Source organism: Hippichthys cyanospilos, chromosome 9 (genome assembly GCF_059441005.1).
Source record: "Hippichthys cyanospilos isolate Australia breed blue-spotted pipefish chromosome 9, RoL_Hcya_1.0, whole genome shotgun sequence".
Taxonomy (NCBI): Eukaryota; Metazoa; Chordata; class Actinopteri; order Syngnathiformes; family Syngnathidae; genus Hippichthys; species Hippichthys cyanospilos.
The window spans coordinates 22370244-22388558 of record NC_142377.1 but is presented as its reverse complement, the minus strand read 5'-3'; the positions used below and the strand labels follow the sequence as shown (position 1 = coordinate 22388558).

Below are 18315 nucleotides of genomic sequence, written 5' to 3'. Positions count from 1 at the left end.
TGAAGCTTTCGTTGTTTGATTCTATTAAACTCTCGCTGTTGTTTTCGGAGGCTGTACAAAGATAGCGTTGACATATTAGTTCCGGTTGACTTTGATGTTTCTTTTGACGAATGAGTCATCTTCCAAGGCCGTTGCCGTGGATGCCGACCCGCACCCTCAGGTGAAAGCCGTCGCCCTCACGGCCCCCCTTTTGCGCGCCACTGGCTACCACTCATTTGAAAAATAAATAAGTAAATACAATCGAAGCCTGAAAAGTACCACGCATTCTTGGATGGTGCCTTGAGATACAAGCGACTTGATTTACAATAAGCAGCAGTTTTATTTTAAAAAAAAAAGAATATTGTTTACCGTCAAACTACAGAAAAAAACCCCCAAAATAATTACATCATTTATTGACGGCCATTTTAGAGTGTTTTGACATTATGAAGAGTAGATTGACAAATGGTGCTGACTTCATATCAAAAATGGGGCGTCAACGCCATCTAATGGTGGTTGTGCAGCAATAAAGTTGATTCCATGCTTAAATTCTTTTTTTTTTTGTCTAGTCCAAACTAGGAGGGATAATATCAAGAAAATTAGCAAGGTAAACTTGCGATAAAGTTATGTTCATGAAAATAAATGCACATAAACAGAATTCAAATTATTTTTTTTAATTTTATTTTATTTTGGTTTAATTTGTTTTTTTGTTTCTTTTGTTAAAAAAATCATAAAATCAATGTTTTTTTCTGATGTAAATGGAAGAAAAAAGCAAGAAAATTAGTGAAGTAAACCTGGAAAAAAAACTGCATAATTTGTCAAGCTAAGCTAAGCAACATTAGCATCGTATCAGTCTTTTTGTTATCTTATGCTCAAGCTAGGCATGACTAATTTAGTATTTCTGTATAAACCACCTTATGGGTCGGCCTTTTCAAAGTTACGTGACAAGATTCCGAGGTGGATCTTCACCTAGCAACAAGCGTCTTCCCTGTCTTTCTGGTCTCGGCCTGTGACGCAAAACACTCTGAAATATAGATGTGTTTTTTTCTGCTCTCTTAAAACGAACACAAGGACGGAGGGGGCTGAGAATAGCACACGTGTTCTCATGTGATGTGAAGTCGAAAGCACACTGGAGCGGAGAGTCTTGCTGCTGGGCAACGGCACACTCATCTCCCCCATCAGTCCATCCGTCCATCTGTCCATCTATGCCACCCACCCTACATCCATCTTCCCGACCTACAGCATTTGTACAGCAAACCTTTTGGAATATGATGTACATTTGTGCAGTAATATGAATAAAAAAAAAAAAGACATTTCAATTAGCTGTGACCCTCTGGTTCTTTTCTGTGTTCACCCGTGTGAAAACAACAACACATGGCTGGAGTCACTTGGACCTCAGGCGGGTTTAGGAAAACGTTCTTGCCAGAATTAGTCGGAACAATGACTTTGGATGACTTGTATGAGTGTAAATCTTTTTTTGATTGTTTTTTTTTTTCTATAGTGCTGACGTAAGATAACCAAATATTTACACCAGAGTCGTGTGGTGAAACAATTTAGCTATTTATCTCTTGAAACGGTATTTAACCATTTAAAACATTATTGGATACTTTATTTGCAAAAAAAAAAAAAAACCTATGATGAAATTTATTAGAGCAAATGAAATCAAAATTTAGAATGACCAATCATTTTATTATGAAAATAAACACTTTAAAAAAAATACATTCAGTACATGATAAACATATTTTACACATCAGCAGCTTCTAGTGGCCAAATTAGGAACTATAAAAAATACACATACGTTTTTTTCAAAATGCGTTGTTTGACTGAATATCATCGTTACCGAATATTTTGTGTTGTGAAGTGTGTTCAAAGCATATTTTTCGTAAATGTAATTAATCGAATTATGGAGGTACCCTTATGTGACGTTAACGACAGCCAATCAGGAGCCTTGCCTGAAGAAAACGGAAGTACGACTAGAAAAACATGGCGACCGGCAATGGCGCGAAGCAATAATGTAAATATAAGAATGGGTGAGTAGATTAATTTTTGAAATTGGTCCCTAGAGTCTGACTATAACAATATATATTAATAACAGTATTAAGTGGAAGAGATGGCAATTAATTACCACTGATAATATATATTTTTCTGTATATTTGCCGGACAGCTAACAGCTTGCTTAATTTCTTTGCTTTATGTTAAGCAACACGTACTATCATAACAGTTGCGGTTCCAAAATTGATTAAATTAAATTAAATTTCTGTTATTATATGCTTTTAAAAAAGTAAAGAATGGCTAACTAAGTGGCGTCAACGTTTTAGTTTTGGGAAACCATAAATTTCAATATCATTTCTATACGTTTATGTAATTGCTTATGAAAATGACAAGAGCGACACCGTAGTTTAGGATGTTTTTTTTTTTAATTGCCTAATAAGCCAAAATTAATTTTGGCTGCAAGTGATGATGCGTCACTTTTTTTTTCACAAAACATATGGAGTCACAACAAATGCAAGAACAAGTCCTCAGTAAAGACCAAAAAAATCTGTGTAATAAATTACATATTTGTCACTATAAAACAGTGACTTTGCAACAGATGAAACAATTTTACCATTAAGATGAGCTTATTCATAGATCTTAAAACAGATCAAAAATTAATGTCCACAGAAAGAACACAGACAAATATCATCATGACAATAAAGATTAAAATATTATCACTGAACAAGAGTGATGGCATATGTGCACCAATATCAAACTTCTGTACAAACAGAAACAAAACTGCACTCAATCAGTAATAAAAGTTCATCTGATTTGATCACTTTTTCCACGAAAGCAAATTTGATTGGTTGCATTATGCATGACAAAAAGTATTTCTACTAAGAAATATAATGAAATAAGCACTTCTGGTCAAACAAGAAGTAGTATTATTTGTTTTCACTTTCCATATAAAAATATATGAAAAAAATAGTAGTATTGCCGTTGTTTCGATTGAATATTAATCAGTAAAATAAAATCACCATAATCAATAGCATAATGATTTAAGAGAAAGTTTCATTAATAAAAATGAAAATTAGCCAAGTATTAAATTCAGATGTAACTGGCTGAGATTCATGCAACATGCATGATGAAACATAGTTATAAAAGATAACTTTGCTATATTTTTTCCTTTTGGAGTCCTCCAAACAAAGTCAAAACCAACATGATCAGAAGTAACATCACCACATAAAATGTATGAAAACGTTTGGAAATGATTCATAATGATTGCCAAAGCAATCAGACTCTTCATGCAACATGCATGTCTAGATCAAATTATTGCCTTTGTGTCCATAGGACATCAGCAAGCTATACAAAATGACCAATATGATCAGCTAAACAAAATGATCAATGTGATCAATAACATCCAAAATTACCATAATTTGTCACCATTTACCAGTATGAAAAAGGAGTCCTTTGCAAATGCAAGGAGAAATGGATCCATGCAACAAGCATGATCAAGTTCTTCTGCCGATATTTCCCATAGGAAATAAAACAGGTTGAGGACGTGTCTACCAGGGCCTCCAGGGGGCGCCGTGGGCCGAGCGTTCCTCCTTGCTGATGATGTTGCGGCATGGAGACCTCACAGGAGACAAGTCCGCCTCTCTGATCTTCTCCGAGTCCTCACAGGAGGACAGGAGCTGCATGGAACACATCCCATCTGCAGGGACAGACCAGAGTCTCCTGAGGACGCAAACGGTCATCTCCAGGACGTCGGCCTTCTCCATCTTGGAGTCTTTGTGCTGGCGGAGGAACTCGGCAGCCAGGAGAGACTTGAGCCGCTCGATGCTGCTGTTGATGCGCTCTCGCCGCAACTTCTCAGAGGCTTTCGGATCTGCAGAGGCAACAAAGCCAGATGAGGACCCTTGCCGAGCAGTGAGTAGACGACGATGATGATGATGAAGATGTTGAACGTACCTTGTGAGTGAGAGTCAGGTCTTGCAGAGAGATTGCAGGAGCCATGGCTGGGTTTGTGCAATGTGCTCTCTCCTGGCTTCAGGCCTCCTTTTTATAGGCCCGCATCTCCATATCAATGTGGGCCTTGGCACTTTCTCACACTGGCAGCCAATCAGAACCCAGCATGGGGGGGAACAATAGTCACATCTCAGGGGAGCAGCTGGACCACGACGAAAGCTTTGTGCGGGTCTAGTGGGAAAGTGGTGACCCTGTCCAGAGCACATCTGCTGCACGCTGAAGGACAAAGTGACATTCTTCAGCTAACGTTGAAGAAGAACATGCTAGAAAATTTTAATATAGGCCAAGAGGCCTTCAAATAGAAAGTAGATTGGCGGTCCATAAACGTTTTTTACGGCACAGATCGATCTCACGTAACCGACGTCGTCTGTCATTTGAGTAGACTCAAATGACCAAGGCCGCAATCAAAGGGCTGCAACTAATGATTATATATAAAAAAAATCTTCTTCCTCATCTCCTGGGAAATTGGGTTACTAATAACATTGCGCATCTACCTGTTTCCACAATAAGTTCCTTTTTGTTCCAATTATCATGCTTAATTGGAAATGAAAAATGTAACTATTGTCTGTGTAACTGCATTTTCACTGCTGTCTCTTTGCTGGGCTTTATTCTACAACGCCAGAAGATAGATCTCGTATGTCATCTGTTTTAGTGGTGCCAAAAAATTGCGCCACTAACAATTGCATCTATATGAAGCTCAACAAACTAAAAGTTTATAGCTTTTTGGAAAGGAATCGCTATGAAACAATTCAGCACTAAGTTGCTTTATGTTCCAATTAATATGCTCTTAATTCTAAATGAAACTGATATTCCGCAAATCCAGAAGATTACTCACGTTACATCAACTGTTTTATTTCTGGCTCAGGTTCCAGAAAATTGCGGCACTAATGACAACATGCATTCGTATGAAGGATAACAAAATAAAAGCTTGCAGCGTTTTGCAAATAATCACTATAACACAATTTAGCAATAAGTTGCTTCATCATCCAATTCATTTGCTCTTAATTTGAAAAGAAAACTATACTGTTCCCTTCACAGCATTAAAAACACTACGCGATTTACTGATACCTGCAGAAACCCTGTTAAAATATCACATAACCCCTAGAGTGCCTTCACGTGCCCCCAGGGGTACTCGTACCCTTATTTTGAAAAGCGCTGATTTGAAAGTCATTTGGACACAAGTCTGCGCTGCTAATAGATGCACGCGTGAGTCAAAGGGACATCAGCGTGTGAGTTAATCTGCGCCTCCAGGCTTGCAAATATAAAGCTTTTGTCCCAGGGGGCTTCCTCAGGGAGCGCCCCCCTCCTCCGGTTCCCACACTTGCAAGTGTGTCTCATTAGACGGGCGCCACTAAACAAGCGAGCGGGGACGCCGTGATGTACAAACGTGTATTTACGGGTAAACTTGTTTGTTAGTGTTTGGGGTGTCTGGGAGGAATTCAAGGTGACTTGCCGCGGACAAACGACAGGAGAGGACATGTCGCGGTCGGATGGTGACTGCTGCGTGCGAGCTGTGAGGACAAGCTCCGGGACACTTTCCCACACACGCGCATTAAGACGCACAAAGACATGAATGGGCCGTCGGGCAGATTGGGTTACGCACACACGGGCGCGCGCGCAGGGGGTGACATCTGGAGGGAAAGGCCGCCATTGGCCGACAACGACAGCTGTTTCCTAAAGTGTGCCAAATCCCTTTGGAGCTTATTGAACAGTGGCCTGCTGGTGGCGCTCTGCTTGCTCATCACGCTGAGACGGCTATTAGAGTCAACGCTTTTGGGCCTGTTTTATTTTGTGGATTTATTTAAATGTAGTGATTTGATGTTGATCAAAATGCCAAATATCTGCGCCGATAATTGATCCGGCCAATAATTGGTCCATCTCTTAATTTGATCATGAATTCCTCATTGCAGCTCCAGTTATTTATAATTGATCTAACAGTGACTTTTTCTTTGTCATGTTCTTTCAGTTTTCCCATAATATTAGTTAAAAAAAAAAAAAAGATTGTCGCCAATATAGTACATTAGCAAATTTTGAAACAAATTTCGTCAAGTGTCATTGTGCATGTTCACTGACACACATCTGCCTTAGGGGTCAAAGGTTGACAACCCCGAGAGAGCTTCTCCTCTGCTTTCCCACCGCAGCAAAGAAGAAAGGTTGTCTCCTGAAATTAGACAGTAAGCCGCATCCTGTCATTCCTCCGAAGTCTTTACGAGCGACTTTTACAAGGTGTCGTCACCTTTATTAGTTGAAGAGACGAGATGAGACACAAAGCCGGTAGAGGGAACTGCTATGTTTATTTTACCAAGCGTGATGATGCATCACAACGGACACTTGTAGACGTCCACAAGACACACTTGCACTCGACAGCGAGCGGAGGACACTTTCACACACACGCACACAAACGTGCGTGTTTACATCAAATAAATGCGGGAAAGCAATGGACAGATCCACTTATTTAAAAACCGTGACATCATCACATAGTGACGGGAAAGAAAAGCATGGATCTTCAAATAGATCTTTTTCTTTATCAGATGTCCACAAAACGAACGTCTTAACATTTGACATCAGATCCTAAAACAGATCTGAGTTTACTAATGCACTTCATTTACAGTAGCAAAAACATCCCAAAAAGGATTTCAGACACAAAATGATCTTGAACAAGATGACAAATGTATTTCAACTTGAAAACAATTCAAAGCATCATTACTGATCAAATAAAAGGAACTCCATGCAACATGCATGAGGATAGTTTCGTTCCACCTTTCTTATGAAAGATTACATTGTTGTCATCTTTTTGAGAAAGTAGCAATTTGCCATAAAAAACATCAATATGATCAAATAAAATGAACTTCCTGCAACATGCATGAAGACAATTTCATGACGTCTTTCTTATGAAAGATTACATTGTCGTCATCTTTTTGAGAAAATAGCAGTTTGCCATCCAAAATCATCAATATGATCAATAACGTGAAGAGTACTTAGATCAACGTGATCCCGAACATGAGAATTTAACATTATCATATTAAAATATATGATGAATGATTGCCAAAGCAATCAAATTATTCACACAACGTGCATGACGAGATAGTGTCATCGCTGTTATTTCCATAGGATGCCAAACAGCAGAAAAAAATACAAAGAAAAAATGATCAATATAACCAAAAACGAACTCATATAAGAATATATGATATATAATATATATATAGAAAGCAGTCAAACAACCAATTTGATCATTCAACATAAATGACAAAATATTGCTCTTGCTTCCTCTGGACAACAACCGTCAAAACAAAATGATCATTTCGATCAATAACAAAAAAATTAACATAATTTTTTCACCTTTTCCACATTTAAAAAATAAGAAAAGGCGCCAATTGCAGATGCAACAAGCGTGATAAAAGTTCTTCCTCCGATATTTCCCAAAGGAAATCAAACAAGTTGAGGATGTGTCTACCAGGGCCTCCAGGGGGCGCCGTGGGTCGAGCGCTCCTCTTTGCTGATGCTGTTGTGGCCCGGAGTGCTCACAGGAGACAAGTCCTCCTTTCGTGTCCTCTCCGAGTCCTCACAGGAAACCCCGAGCTGCCAGAAGCGCGTCCCGTCTGGAGGGACGGACCGGAGTCTCCTGAGGACGCTAACGGTCATCTCCAGGACGTCGGCCTTCTCCATCTTGGAGTCTTTGTGCTGGCGGGGGAACTCGGCAGCCAGGAGAGACTTGAGCTGCTCGATGCTGCTGTTGATGCGCTCTCGCCGCAACTTCTCAGAGGCTTTCGGATCTGCAGAGGCAACAAAGCCAGATGAGGACCCTTGCCGAGCAGTGAGTAGACGACGATGATGATGATGAAGATGTTGAACATACCTTGTGAGTGAGAGTCAGGTCTTGCAGAGAGATTGCAGGAGCCATGGCTGGGTTTGTGCAATGTGCTCTTCCCCGGCTTCAAGCCTCCTTTTTATAGGCCCGCATCTCCATATCAATGTGCGCCTAGGCACTTTCTCACACTGGCAGCCAATCAGAACGCAGCTTGGGGGGGACAATAGCCACATCTCATGGGAGCAGCTGGACCACTGGGGAGGCTTTGTGAGGGTCTAGTGGGAAAGTGGTGACCTTGTTGAGTGCACATCTGCCGCCATGAATGACTTTGACCTGGCACACGCCATGAGGATTCTTGGGGGGGGGGGTCTCGGGGTTTGTTCATTGATGGTGTTAAGCACAGTGGGTCGCATTCCTGTATGTTCAACCTTGTCCAAATCCTTACGAAATTGTGTGCTATTTTTAGCATCAGTGTCACAACTACAACAATGAATCAGCAACTAGTCGATAATCAAGTTAATCAATAGATAGTATAAGAATGATTAAAAAGTCTGTTATGTTCCACTGTAATAAAAGCGACATTTTTACACGCGTTCTGTAAAATAATATTGAGTAAACTATAATCTCTTCCTAAGTAGTAATACATATTTACACAACATTTATGTCCAAGATTTCAAGGTTTACGTGTTGCCGTTGAAACGCGTCGGTGGGAACGCAGGTCAGAGTTGGCTCCACACGCCAAACGCTCTCGTTTAACTGACGGCGTGGAAGGGGGGCTGGCTAATGTGCCGCATAATGACACACTTGCATTGTTGTTGGTGTGGGAAAGCCGAGCAGAGGCTCTCTCAGAGCGCATGGGGGGGGCAATTGAAGCTGACCTTTGACCTGCTGCGCTTAGTGATCACTGTTATGATCACATTTTTTTGTGTATGAACTACAACAGTGCTTCTCAACCTATTTTCAATGATGTCTCCCTTGTTAAATATTTTTTCAACCAAATACCTCCAAACCGTCACAAAGCATTTTCAGCTGAAAAAAAAAAACCTAAAACAAGAATTTTGTCGTGATAACTCTTGGTGTTTTTTTTTTTTTTACTTGTATAAAATTTAACAAAATAAGGCCATACAAGTTTTTTGCCAAAGGTTTCACTACAACATATTTTAGAAATAAGTCACTTCATGTTCCAGTTCATCTGCTGTTAATTTGAAAATAAAAATATACCCGATACTTTTCTTTCAAGGCTTCAAAAAGCATTAAATTAGCCCTCTTAAATTTAATCAAACTCCGTTTGAAAACCACGAAAATGTCAGAAAAAACGGAAAACAAAGTACTCATTGACAAGTGATTTAATTTTTTTTTTTTTATTTAAATAAATTTAGAAATCAACAAAATGATAAAAAAAAAAAAAAAACACATCAAATAATCAAGACAAAATACACACCATGGTTGAGGAAACACCTGCCTTCATCAACAAATATGCTCGTGTGCGTTTGGGTGTGCGCGCGCCCAAAGGCTCTATTTCCTTGTGGGAAAGTGGTGACCCCTAACGAGCACATCACTAATTTTGACCCGGCACACGCCATTACGATCCTTGGGGGGTTGGTGGCCGCCTTTGGATGACATTTTCTGAATCTGCACCTTTCATTTACGCTAGTTTACCATGATGCTGCTAGCCGTATAAAATAGATCAAGTAAAAGTCACTGAAATATTATGTGTGTGTGTGTGTGTGTGTGTGTGTGTGTGTGTGTGTGTGTATATATATATATATATATATATATATATATATATATATATATGTATGTGTGTGTGTGTATATATATGTGTGTGTGTGTGTGTGTGTGTGTGTATATAAAGCGTCTCACTGTTTGTGCGGATGAATGAATGAAATCCAACATTCCAGCGTGACGTGTTGAATGAGAGCCTCCAACTATTAGCTGGACGTGTCGTTCGTTCACTTGTTGCCGGTGAAGCAAGTGAGCTTGTGCGTCCGCGGGTCAAAGTTGACTCCACACACTTGTATTGTTCTGGTGTGGGAAAGCGGATCGGTGCCTCTCTCAGAGCGGCGGAGGGACAATCGAAGCTGACCTTTGACCTGTGGCTCTGTGATCACGCTATCGCGATTCAAGTTGAACACTTTTTAATGCAATAATGTGCAAATGGGAAATTTGATGTCTTTGCACATGTATGTTTAATTTTTTAAAATTAGTCATAAATTCTTTCAGTTATCTCATTCACTCCCGTTATTGGCTGTAGATGTCTAATATTCATTTTTACTTGGCTGGCAGTGAATAAGTAAGCATATTTTCCTCTTGATTCATCTTGGCATTGATCTTAACAGTTTTTAATGTACACAAGAGGTGTTATTTCCCATACTTCATAGTACTTTCCACAAATTATCTTTATTCTTCATTTCTGATTGAAATGTTTGACTGACTTATCTGATTGATTTGTTGCCATTTAGCGCAGATTCATCCAGTGGATGCACAATGCAAGCCCAGCCACTACTGTAGCTTCTATTCTATGTGCTTTAAAAAGCGGCGCGCCCTTTACATAAAACACTTTTAAAATTGGCCATGTGTTGACGGTTCGCTTATAATCTGGTGTACCTTATCGTGGGAAACATACGGTAACTCATTGTTGTCAAAAACATTCTTGCTGGCCTGCTGGTGAATGGGTTAAATGTTGATTTTGGAATAAAAGACAGCCTGTATTCTAACACAAACCATTGTTTTAAATGGACATTTGCCTGTTTGTTTTGTAACATGCTAGAACACAGGAAAAGATGTTGATCATTGTCTTGCAGCGAAACCCTATTTTTGCAAGTTTTGTCTCATGGTGTCATTATATTTGACAAGTGTGTGAAAGTGGAGTGAGATGAGCACGGGGGGCGCCACCAGTCGGCCAATAATCCCCAAATTCCAAAGGGATTTGGCACACTTCAGGAAACAGCTGCCGTCGTCGACCAATGGCGGCCTTTCCCTCCAGATGTCACCCCCTGTGCGCGCGCCCGTGTGTGCGTAACCCAATCTGCCCGACGGCCCATTCAAGTCTTTGTGCGTCTTAAGACGCGTGTGTGGGAAAGTGTCCCGGAGCTTTTCCTCACACAGCAGTCACCATCCGACCGCGACATGTCCTCTACTGTCGTTTGTCCGCGGAAAGTCACCTTGAATTCCTCCCAGACGCCCTAAACACTACCAAGTTTATCTGTAAATACACGTTTGTCCATCACGGCGTCCCCGCTCGCTTGTTTAGTGGCGCCCGTCTAATGAGACACACTTGCAAGTGTGGGAACCGGAGGAGGGGGGCGCTCCCTGAGGAAGCCCCCCCTGGGACAAAAGCTTTATATGTGCAAGCCTGGAGGCGCAGATTAACTCACGGGCTGATGTCCCTTTGACTTACACGTGCATCTATTAGCAGCGCAGACTTGTGTCCAAATGTCTTCCATATCAGCGCTTCACAAAATAGGGGTTACCTGAAGTCACTTTCAGGGGGTGCATAAGATTTTTATATAATGTGAGATATTTATATAATATATTAATTAATATTAGTAATTAGCAAAAAGAATTGATTTTTTTAGTGCTTAATTACTTAGAGTAATTGATTATTTTAAATTATTTTTTATTACAATTCATAACCTTAGCAATTAGTAACCCGATTTAATGTATTGCTTTAGTACCTAATTCATGTAGTACCAACCATTTTAGACCCTGCTTAAGCCAAATAAGAAAATAAAATAAAATAAATAGGTACCTTAAATTGAATGGCTGGCCAATAAAAAAATAAATCTGCCTTTGGGATTGAATGAGTTTTTCATATTGGAGAAGCACTGAAATGAAAAATGCCACTCTCGCCGTGTGATGTCATCAATGGAAGCCCCCCCCCCCATCATAATGGCGTGTGCCATATCAAAATCTTTGCTTGCAGCAGATGTGCACTGGACAGGGTCACCACTTTCCCACTAGACCCGCACAAAGCTTTCGTCGTGGTCCAGCTGCTCCCCTGAGATGTGGCTATTGTCCCCCCCCCCATGCTGGGTTCTGATTGGCTGCCAGTGTGAGAAAGTGTCTGGTCCCGCATTAATATGGAGATGCGGGCCTACAAAAAGGAGGCTTGAAGCCGGGGAAGAGCACATTGCACAAACCCAGCCATGGCTCCTGCAATCCCTCTGCAAGACCTGACTCTCACTCACAAGGTACGTTCAACATCTTCATTATCGTCGTCGTCATCTACTCACTGCTCGGCAAGCGTCCTCATCTGGCTTTGTTGCCTACGCAGATCCGAAAGCCTCTGGTTGAGAAGTTGCGGCGAGAGCGCATCAACAGCAGCATCGAGCGGCTCAAGTCTCTCCTGGCTGCCGAGTTCCTCCGGCAGCACAAAGACTCCAAGATGGAGAAGGCCGACGTCCTGGAGATGACCGTTTGCGTCCTCAGGAGACTCCGGTCCGTCCCTGCAGACGGGACGTGTTCCATGCAGCTCCTGTCCTCCTGTGAGGACTCGGAGAAGATCAGAGAGGCGGACTTGTCTCCTGTGAGGTCTCCATGCCGCAACATCATCGGCAAGGAGGAACGCTCGGCCCACGGCGCCCCCTGGAGGCCCTGGTAGACACGTCCTCAACTTGTTTTATTTCCTATGGGAAATATCGACGGAAGAACTTTGATCATGCTCGTTGCATGGATCCATTTCTCCTTGCTTCTGCAATTGACTGATATTTTTAGTTTGGAAATGGTGTCACATGACCTTCATTTGTTATTGATCATATTGATCAATATGTTTTGCTGATTGATGTCCTATGGAAACAACAGCAATGATGTAATTGTTGAAGAGTCTGATTGGTTGGCATCATCTTTTACATATATTTTTATATGATAAGCCTGCTTATTTTTGGTTTGATCAAATTGATCACTGTTTTTTCCCAATTGGGAAAACTTTTATAACAACGTTGTTATATATATATAAAAAAAAAGAGATCAAAGTTGTCATAAAAGACTCATGCATATTGCATGATTCACATCTGATATAATTTCTTTTTCATGTTATTGAAATGTTTGGTTATTTTCTGACAATTTTAATGGCAGTGACAACAGCAATGTTACTGATCATGTTGATTTTCACTTGCATTTTTTCTGGGTTGACTTTTCCAATGGAAAAAAGCAGCACTCAGTGTTAAAAGTTTTCATATATTTAATATGATGATGCCTTAACTTTATCGTATTATGGATCACATTGATCTCCAATTTTTGATCAGTTCCCTTGGAAACAATAGCAATAATATCTTAAAATGACATTTTATCATGTATATTGCATGAAAGATTCTGATTGCTTGAGCAATTGTATTTTTGATCGTTTTTAAACCTTTTCATACGTTATTGTATGTAAACCTGAGGACATTGTGTTTTATTGCAATGTTATGGATCATATTGATCTCATTTGTTCATTCAATGAACACAATTCTATGAGACGCGTGTCACACTTGAGAAAGCTTCATTTTTTTTTGTTTGTTTTTGTTTTTTTTTTTAGATCTGTGCTATTTCTATTTTTTGTCTTCTGTCAAGACGTTTCCAACTGATTGCGTGATGCATCATCACTTTGCTGGGTCGATTCTCAGCAATAAACTGAGACTACTGAGAATGAGAATACAAATAAAATGAAAAAAACATGACCTCGTGTGTATTTTTCAATATTTATGCAGTGATTGTCATCGGTGTGTGTTGCCAGCGTTTAGTACGAATTAGCCGCTAGCTAGCAACGCTTGGGTGTCCCTGAGAGCAGTGGGATTACTTTTCCGAAAAAAGTAAATCAAAGCTGCACGCTTTGATGCCGACATCCTAAAATGCTTCCTGTTGCTACTGATCACTTTTGAACATACCGGCCTGAGTCAAATGTGTCTTCTGTGGCTCTAATGTCTTATGCCATTAAAAGAAAAATGGGAAAAGAGCTGTCTAAAATCTCACAGTTTAGATTTAAGTAAAAAAAAAAAATTGATTGGGTCTTTATTAAGTGGAAAGTTTTGATTTGGTCTTCTGGGTTTGTGATTATTTTTCACCAAACATACATAAAATATATCCGGATACCCTTTTTACTCTTTTTTTTTAGTACTGTTCAAAATAGTACAAGAACCACATAAGTATTCATCATAAAACATTAGAATTGCCATTAATCGTAAAACATTTCAAGTTGTTCATTTATTGAAAAAAAAGATTCAGCTCATTTTTACACTTCGCATCACAAAATCATCTCGCGGGCCGAAATTAAAACTTTTCGCAGGCTCTATTTCTTTGTGAGACATCTTGTCTCGTGGGATTTGTAGTCCGTGCCATTTATGTTAGCAACCAGAAAAACATGACACACCCACCCAAAACAGTGCCATTCCCCTATTCCCCTTTTTACACTTGTGCACAATCTCATGGAATATTTTGACTATAAATACCCCATTTCGCACCAAATTATAAGGTGCAACATCAATGAATGGCTTATTTTAAAAGTGTTTTCGTTTACCAGATATACTGCATTATAAGGCGCATAGAATAGAAGCTACAGTAGTGGCTGGAGTTGCATTATGCATTCATTAAATGGACTGCACTAAATTCACAGTTTTTTTTTTCTTTTTTAATCGAATGGCAACCCAAAACCTTCAGGTATATTGTTTTGTTGATTTCAAAACAGTTTCTGGATTTATTGGACGAAATGGAATATGCGCTGTATAAGGCGCACTGTCAGCTTTTGAGAAAATTGAAAGCTTTTAGGTGTGGAAAATACGGTAGTCTATCTTCAAGGGTTCTTATCTTGGTTGTGATTTCTTCTCCATCTGCGCAGGGCTTGATCTTTCCCTCCGCCCCGCACACGAGCGGACATGGCCGAGCGCCCCTTTCACGCGGCGAGCTGGGAGCCTGGGTGACACACGTCTTCCCACAGTGGTGAAAGGCGAGCGGCACAAAAGAAGTGTGTCTGCTCCCACAAAAGCCTCGGCCCCGTTCCCAGGCCGCTCGACTCGGCCGCCATCTGCCCGCCGGCGCGCGACGCCGTCCGCTCGTGGGAAACGCGCCACGCCCTCAAGACGCATGCACACAGGTTGGTGTCTCTCTGTCGCCATGGCAACTCTCAGCACAAGAACACAATCGGGAAACGTAGGAAAGACTATATTTATCAACATCTAACTTCAAGTCACCTGATTTTTTTTTATATATATATATATATATATATATATATATATATATATATATATATATATATATATATATATATATATATATATATATACATACATATATACAAATATGTATATAATAATATATCAAATATTATATATACAGTATATTTATATCTCAAAAGTGCTTTTTTACTGTTCACAAAAACAATGTTTACAAAACTTATTATATACATTAAAATGGCATTTATATACATATTGGTGAATGCATTTTGGTGAGTGCTTTTTAAATTTTATTAAATGTTTGCAATTTTTTTTATGATAAGAAAAACCCAGGAATTTTATTGCCGTTTTTGAGTAATCACAAGATATGTTAGTTAGCAGGGTCACACATGGAAAAAAATGGTTTCTAAAACTTTTGAATAATCACTCATGACCCTATTACAATTCCAGCGAAATAAGTGTATATAAATGATTCTGTCATTTATTCCTTCGATTAATCGAATAATCGGAGTAAAATGTCTTGCATTAAACTGTATTGCATATTTTTCCTCATTTACTTTATGTAGCATTTATTGTTGTTTATTTTGTCTGGTTTTGTCGTCAACAAAACAAATAAGCAATATGACACGAGAAGGATTGTTTCAGTCATCGCTAATCGTCAATCGAATGTTTTCATTTCGATTAAACGATAATCAACTTTCACAAAGAACTCCAGAAATCAGAAAGCTGAAATTGGAGGATTTGGATCATTTTGAGATCACGCCTATCATAATATTTATTGATTATTTGGGTTAATTACAATGAATCGAGTCTTTTTGACTGCTCTAAAAAAAACGTAGCGCATCCAATGAATATTTGGATGTGAGAGCGCGCGCCACGTTTGCGTCTCACGCCGGGGCCTCATCTGTCCGCCGGGAGTCTCGCGGAGGGGGTGCGGGTCCTTTGGGTCGTGTCCGCCCGAGGAGGAACGTTTTCCCACTGACCTCGCGTGAACCGCCGAGCGGCCCACCTGCTCCGACCGACACGCCATTGTCGCCCCCCGCCCCGCCGCACGCCGGCCTCCGATTGGCCGGCCTCCGATTGGCCGGCGGGGAGCATAAATGAGGCACGCCGAAGCGGCACGTCTCATCGCGCTCATTGGGATCCCATAAGCTCACGCATCATGTCTCTCTACGCCGATTTGGAACTTCAGGACAGCGTCAAGGAGCAGCTCTTTAGGTGAGACTTTATATGAACTACACCAATATCAGTTACATTTTTTGTGGCTTATTTATTTATTTATGAAGACATTTTTTAGAATATTACTTTTGGTAAGAGCCATTCATCTGCGTCTAATATTTGGGGGTCCCTTTTTAGGAACAGATAAGACAGTATCTGACTGAAAGCCATCCTTAACCCCTAAGTTTTGACTCAACTTGGGCTTTTTTTTTTGTGATATCAAAGGAAAAGCATACAAAAAAAACACTTTCAATTTGGCATGCTGCTGTCCTATCTAAATACTTGCAAACTGGAGGTGGAGAGGTACACTCTAGGTGTCAAATTTAGCCCATGTCAGGCTCATTTACTGCCACTCAAAATTGGAAATATTATAAATTTTGGACGTAGTAAAAACTTGATATTTTATCATGTTTTTTTTTTTTTTTTGCATTAATCCTTTCAACGACAACTCGCAAACGGGGTGCAATAGAAATAGTCTTGGCACCCCAAAACCACCGGGTGGCACTAACGGCCAGCATATGACATTTGCGAGCCTTTCAATGACTTCCATGATTGGCTCGGCCTGGATTCCAATAATGTAGTTACTTTTACAATTATCGCATTTTTACAATTTTTGTACATGAATGGGATGTTAGTCCCCCCCACCCCAATTATGATGTCACTATCCCTAATACCCCCTTGTGCCATTTTTTTCTCCTTGACTCGCGCTCATACACAAAATGCGACCGATTTCCAAGAATGAACACGTCTTCTTGTCGTCCCGTTCAGGTGCAAGCTGCACACGCTGGAGAGAAAATGCAGCGGCGGCGCGGAGAAAGTGCGCCTCCTGCTGGAGGAGCTGGTACTGCAGCGCGGCCTGCCTCTGGCCGAGCTCCTGGAGAAGGCCAAGTGCGTCCTGACGCTTCGTCGGACGCCGCTCTCCCACCGGGGTTACTCCAAAGCCGCCCGGGAACTGCTGCGGCTTTTCCCCGACGCCGACGAGGACGTGGCGCCGCTTTGCTGCTAGGCTAGCCTCGGGCCAAAGACGCTTTGGACGTGGCGCGGCCATCGCTTGTGGCCCTCCGATGACTTTGCTGCTATGATTTGTTTCTTCACACGACGTGTCTTATGGTTGTGTTTCTTTGCAACCACTAATTATTTTCTTCTTTTTTTTTAATATTCTGCAATCGTTTTCTGATTGCCTCGAGAGCACAATGTGCTTGCTAGCACGTTTTCCATTGATGTCCTGCCTTGTTTCAAGGGCTTACCTGCATTTTATACCTTTTTATTTGTTGAAAAGGGGCTTGGATGTTTTTTTTTGCATATGTTGTATGCTTTCAATTTTGTGTGATTCCAGATTTTTTTGAATGAAAGAATAAAGAATGAAAGATGCACTATGAATTTGGGCCTCATTTGTATCATAGCGACAACAAGCCTTTAGTCAAGCTAACGTGTTTTGGGGGTAGTGGCTTTGAGCCTTTTTCGCTGATTTATTTTTTTTCAACCAAGTACACACTAATAAAGGCCAAATATTTCAAACTTTGTTACTGCAATTATGGTAGTATAGCTTGGCAGCATGTTCCAATTTATTTACTCTTAATTTGAAAAGAGAATTGAATAGTTCCTGTCATGGCATTATAAGGTGTGAAAATAAATTGCTTATTTTGCCCCGTGAACTACCATGAATACAATAATTTTTTTCAGCCAAGTACTGCCTAAGTAGCGCAAAATATTTTTGAATTGGAAAATAATGACAAACAAAGAGGACAAAGTTTGAAACTACTTTTGTAGCAGTAACTGTTGGCACATTTTACTGTGCCGCTTTAGAAGATAGAGTTTAGTATGTTTTGCAAAGGAGTCACTATACCACAATTTCACAATAAGTTGCTCCATGTTCCAATTAATTTCCTCTTAAATCGAAAAGAATGATGGATTGATCATGTCAAGGCTTTACGCAACACTAAATTAGATGTTTTTTTGTTTTGTTGTTTATTTCTGCCAAGTACTCCCTAACGTGCAATTCTCGCAAATGCAATTACATTCGCTGCACTATAGACCTCCTGTTTAATGTAAATAAAGGCATTCTATTCTATTATATTCCAATCAAATCAGTAAAACTTTACAATGGTTTGTAGAGAAAGCCCTACAACACAATTTAGCAGTATGTTGATTCATGTTCCAATT

At 40.2% G+C, this 18315-nt stretch overlaps 2 protein-coding genes and 2 long non-coding RNA genes across 8 annotated transcripts in view; 3 read left to right on the top strand and 1 right to left on the bottom strand.

Annotated features, from left to right (window-relative positions):
• Positions 1-1946: 1946 nt before the first annotated feature.
• pank4 (pantothenate kinase 4 (inactive)) overlaps positions 1947-18315 on the top strand; it is a 31992-nt gene continuing 15623 nt past the window's right edge. For 4 of the 5 annotated variants that reach the window (XR_015866682.1, XR_015866681.1, XM_088424256.1 and 1 more), the window contains exons 1-4: positions 1947-2006; positions 3491-3879; positions 6067-6152; positions 14601-14855. Coding sequence is in view for 3 of the 5 variants with exons in the window: in XM_088424256.1 (XP_088280382.1) it covers positions 3860-3879; positions 6067-6152; positions 14601-14855 (361 nt within the window). In the remaining 2 variants the exon portion in view is untranslated. Of the gene's footprint in view, positions 2007-3490; positions 3880-6066; positions 6153-7641; positions 7793-14600; positions 14856-18315 lie in introns of those variants that run through there. The other variant, XM_088424258.1, reaches the window with a different exon arrangement.
• LOC148419513 (uncharacterized) lies at positions 6254-7900 on the bottom strand. The gene is made up of 2 exons (XR_015866684.1): positions 7835-7900; positions 6254-7751 (listed from the first exon to the last, which is right to left on the bottom strand). It is a non-coding gene; the product is annotated as an uncharacterized LOC148419513 (long non-coding RNA).
• Positions 11917-13446, top strand: LOC148419512 (transcription factor HES-5-like). Its single transcript, XM_088424261.1, has 2 exons — positions 11917-11979; positions 12063-13446. The coding sequence occupies exons 1-2, from the start codon at positions 11935-11937 to the stop codon at positions 12387-12389; spliced, it is 372 nt and encodes a 123-aa protein (XP_088280387.1). The 5' UTR covers positions 11917-11934; the 3' UTR covers positions 12390-13446.
• Positions 15538-17431, top strand: LOC148419511 (uncharacterized). The gene is made up of 2 exons (XR_015866683.1): positions 15538-16152; positions 16921-17431. It is a non-coding gene; the product is annotated as an uncharacterized LOC148419511 (long non-coding RNA).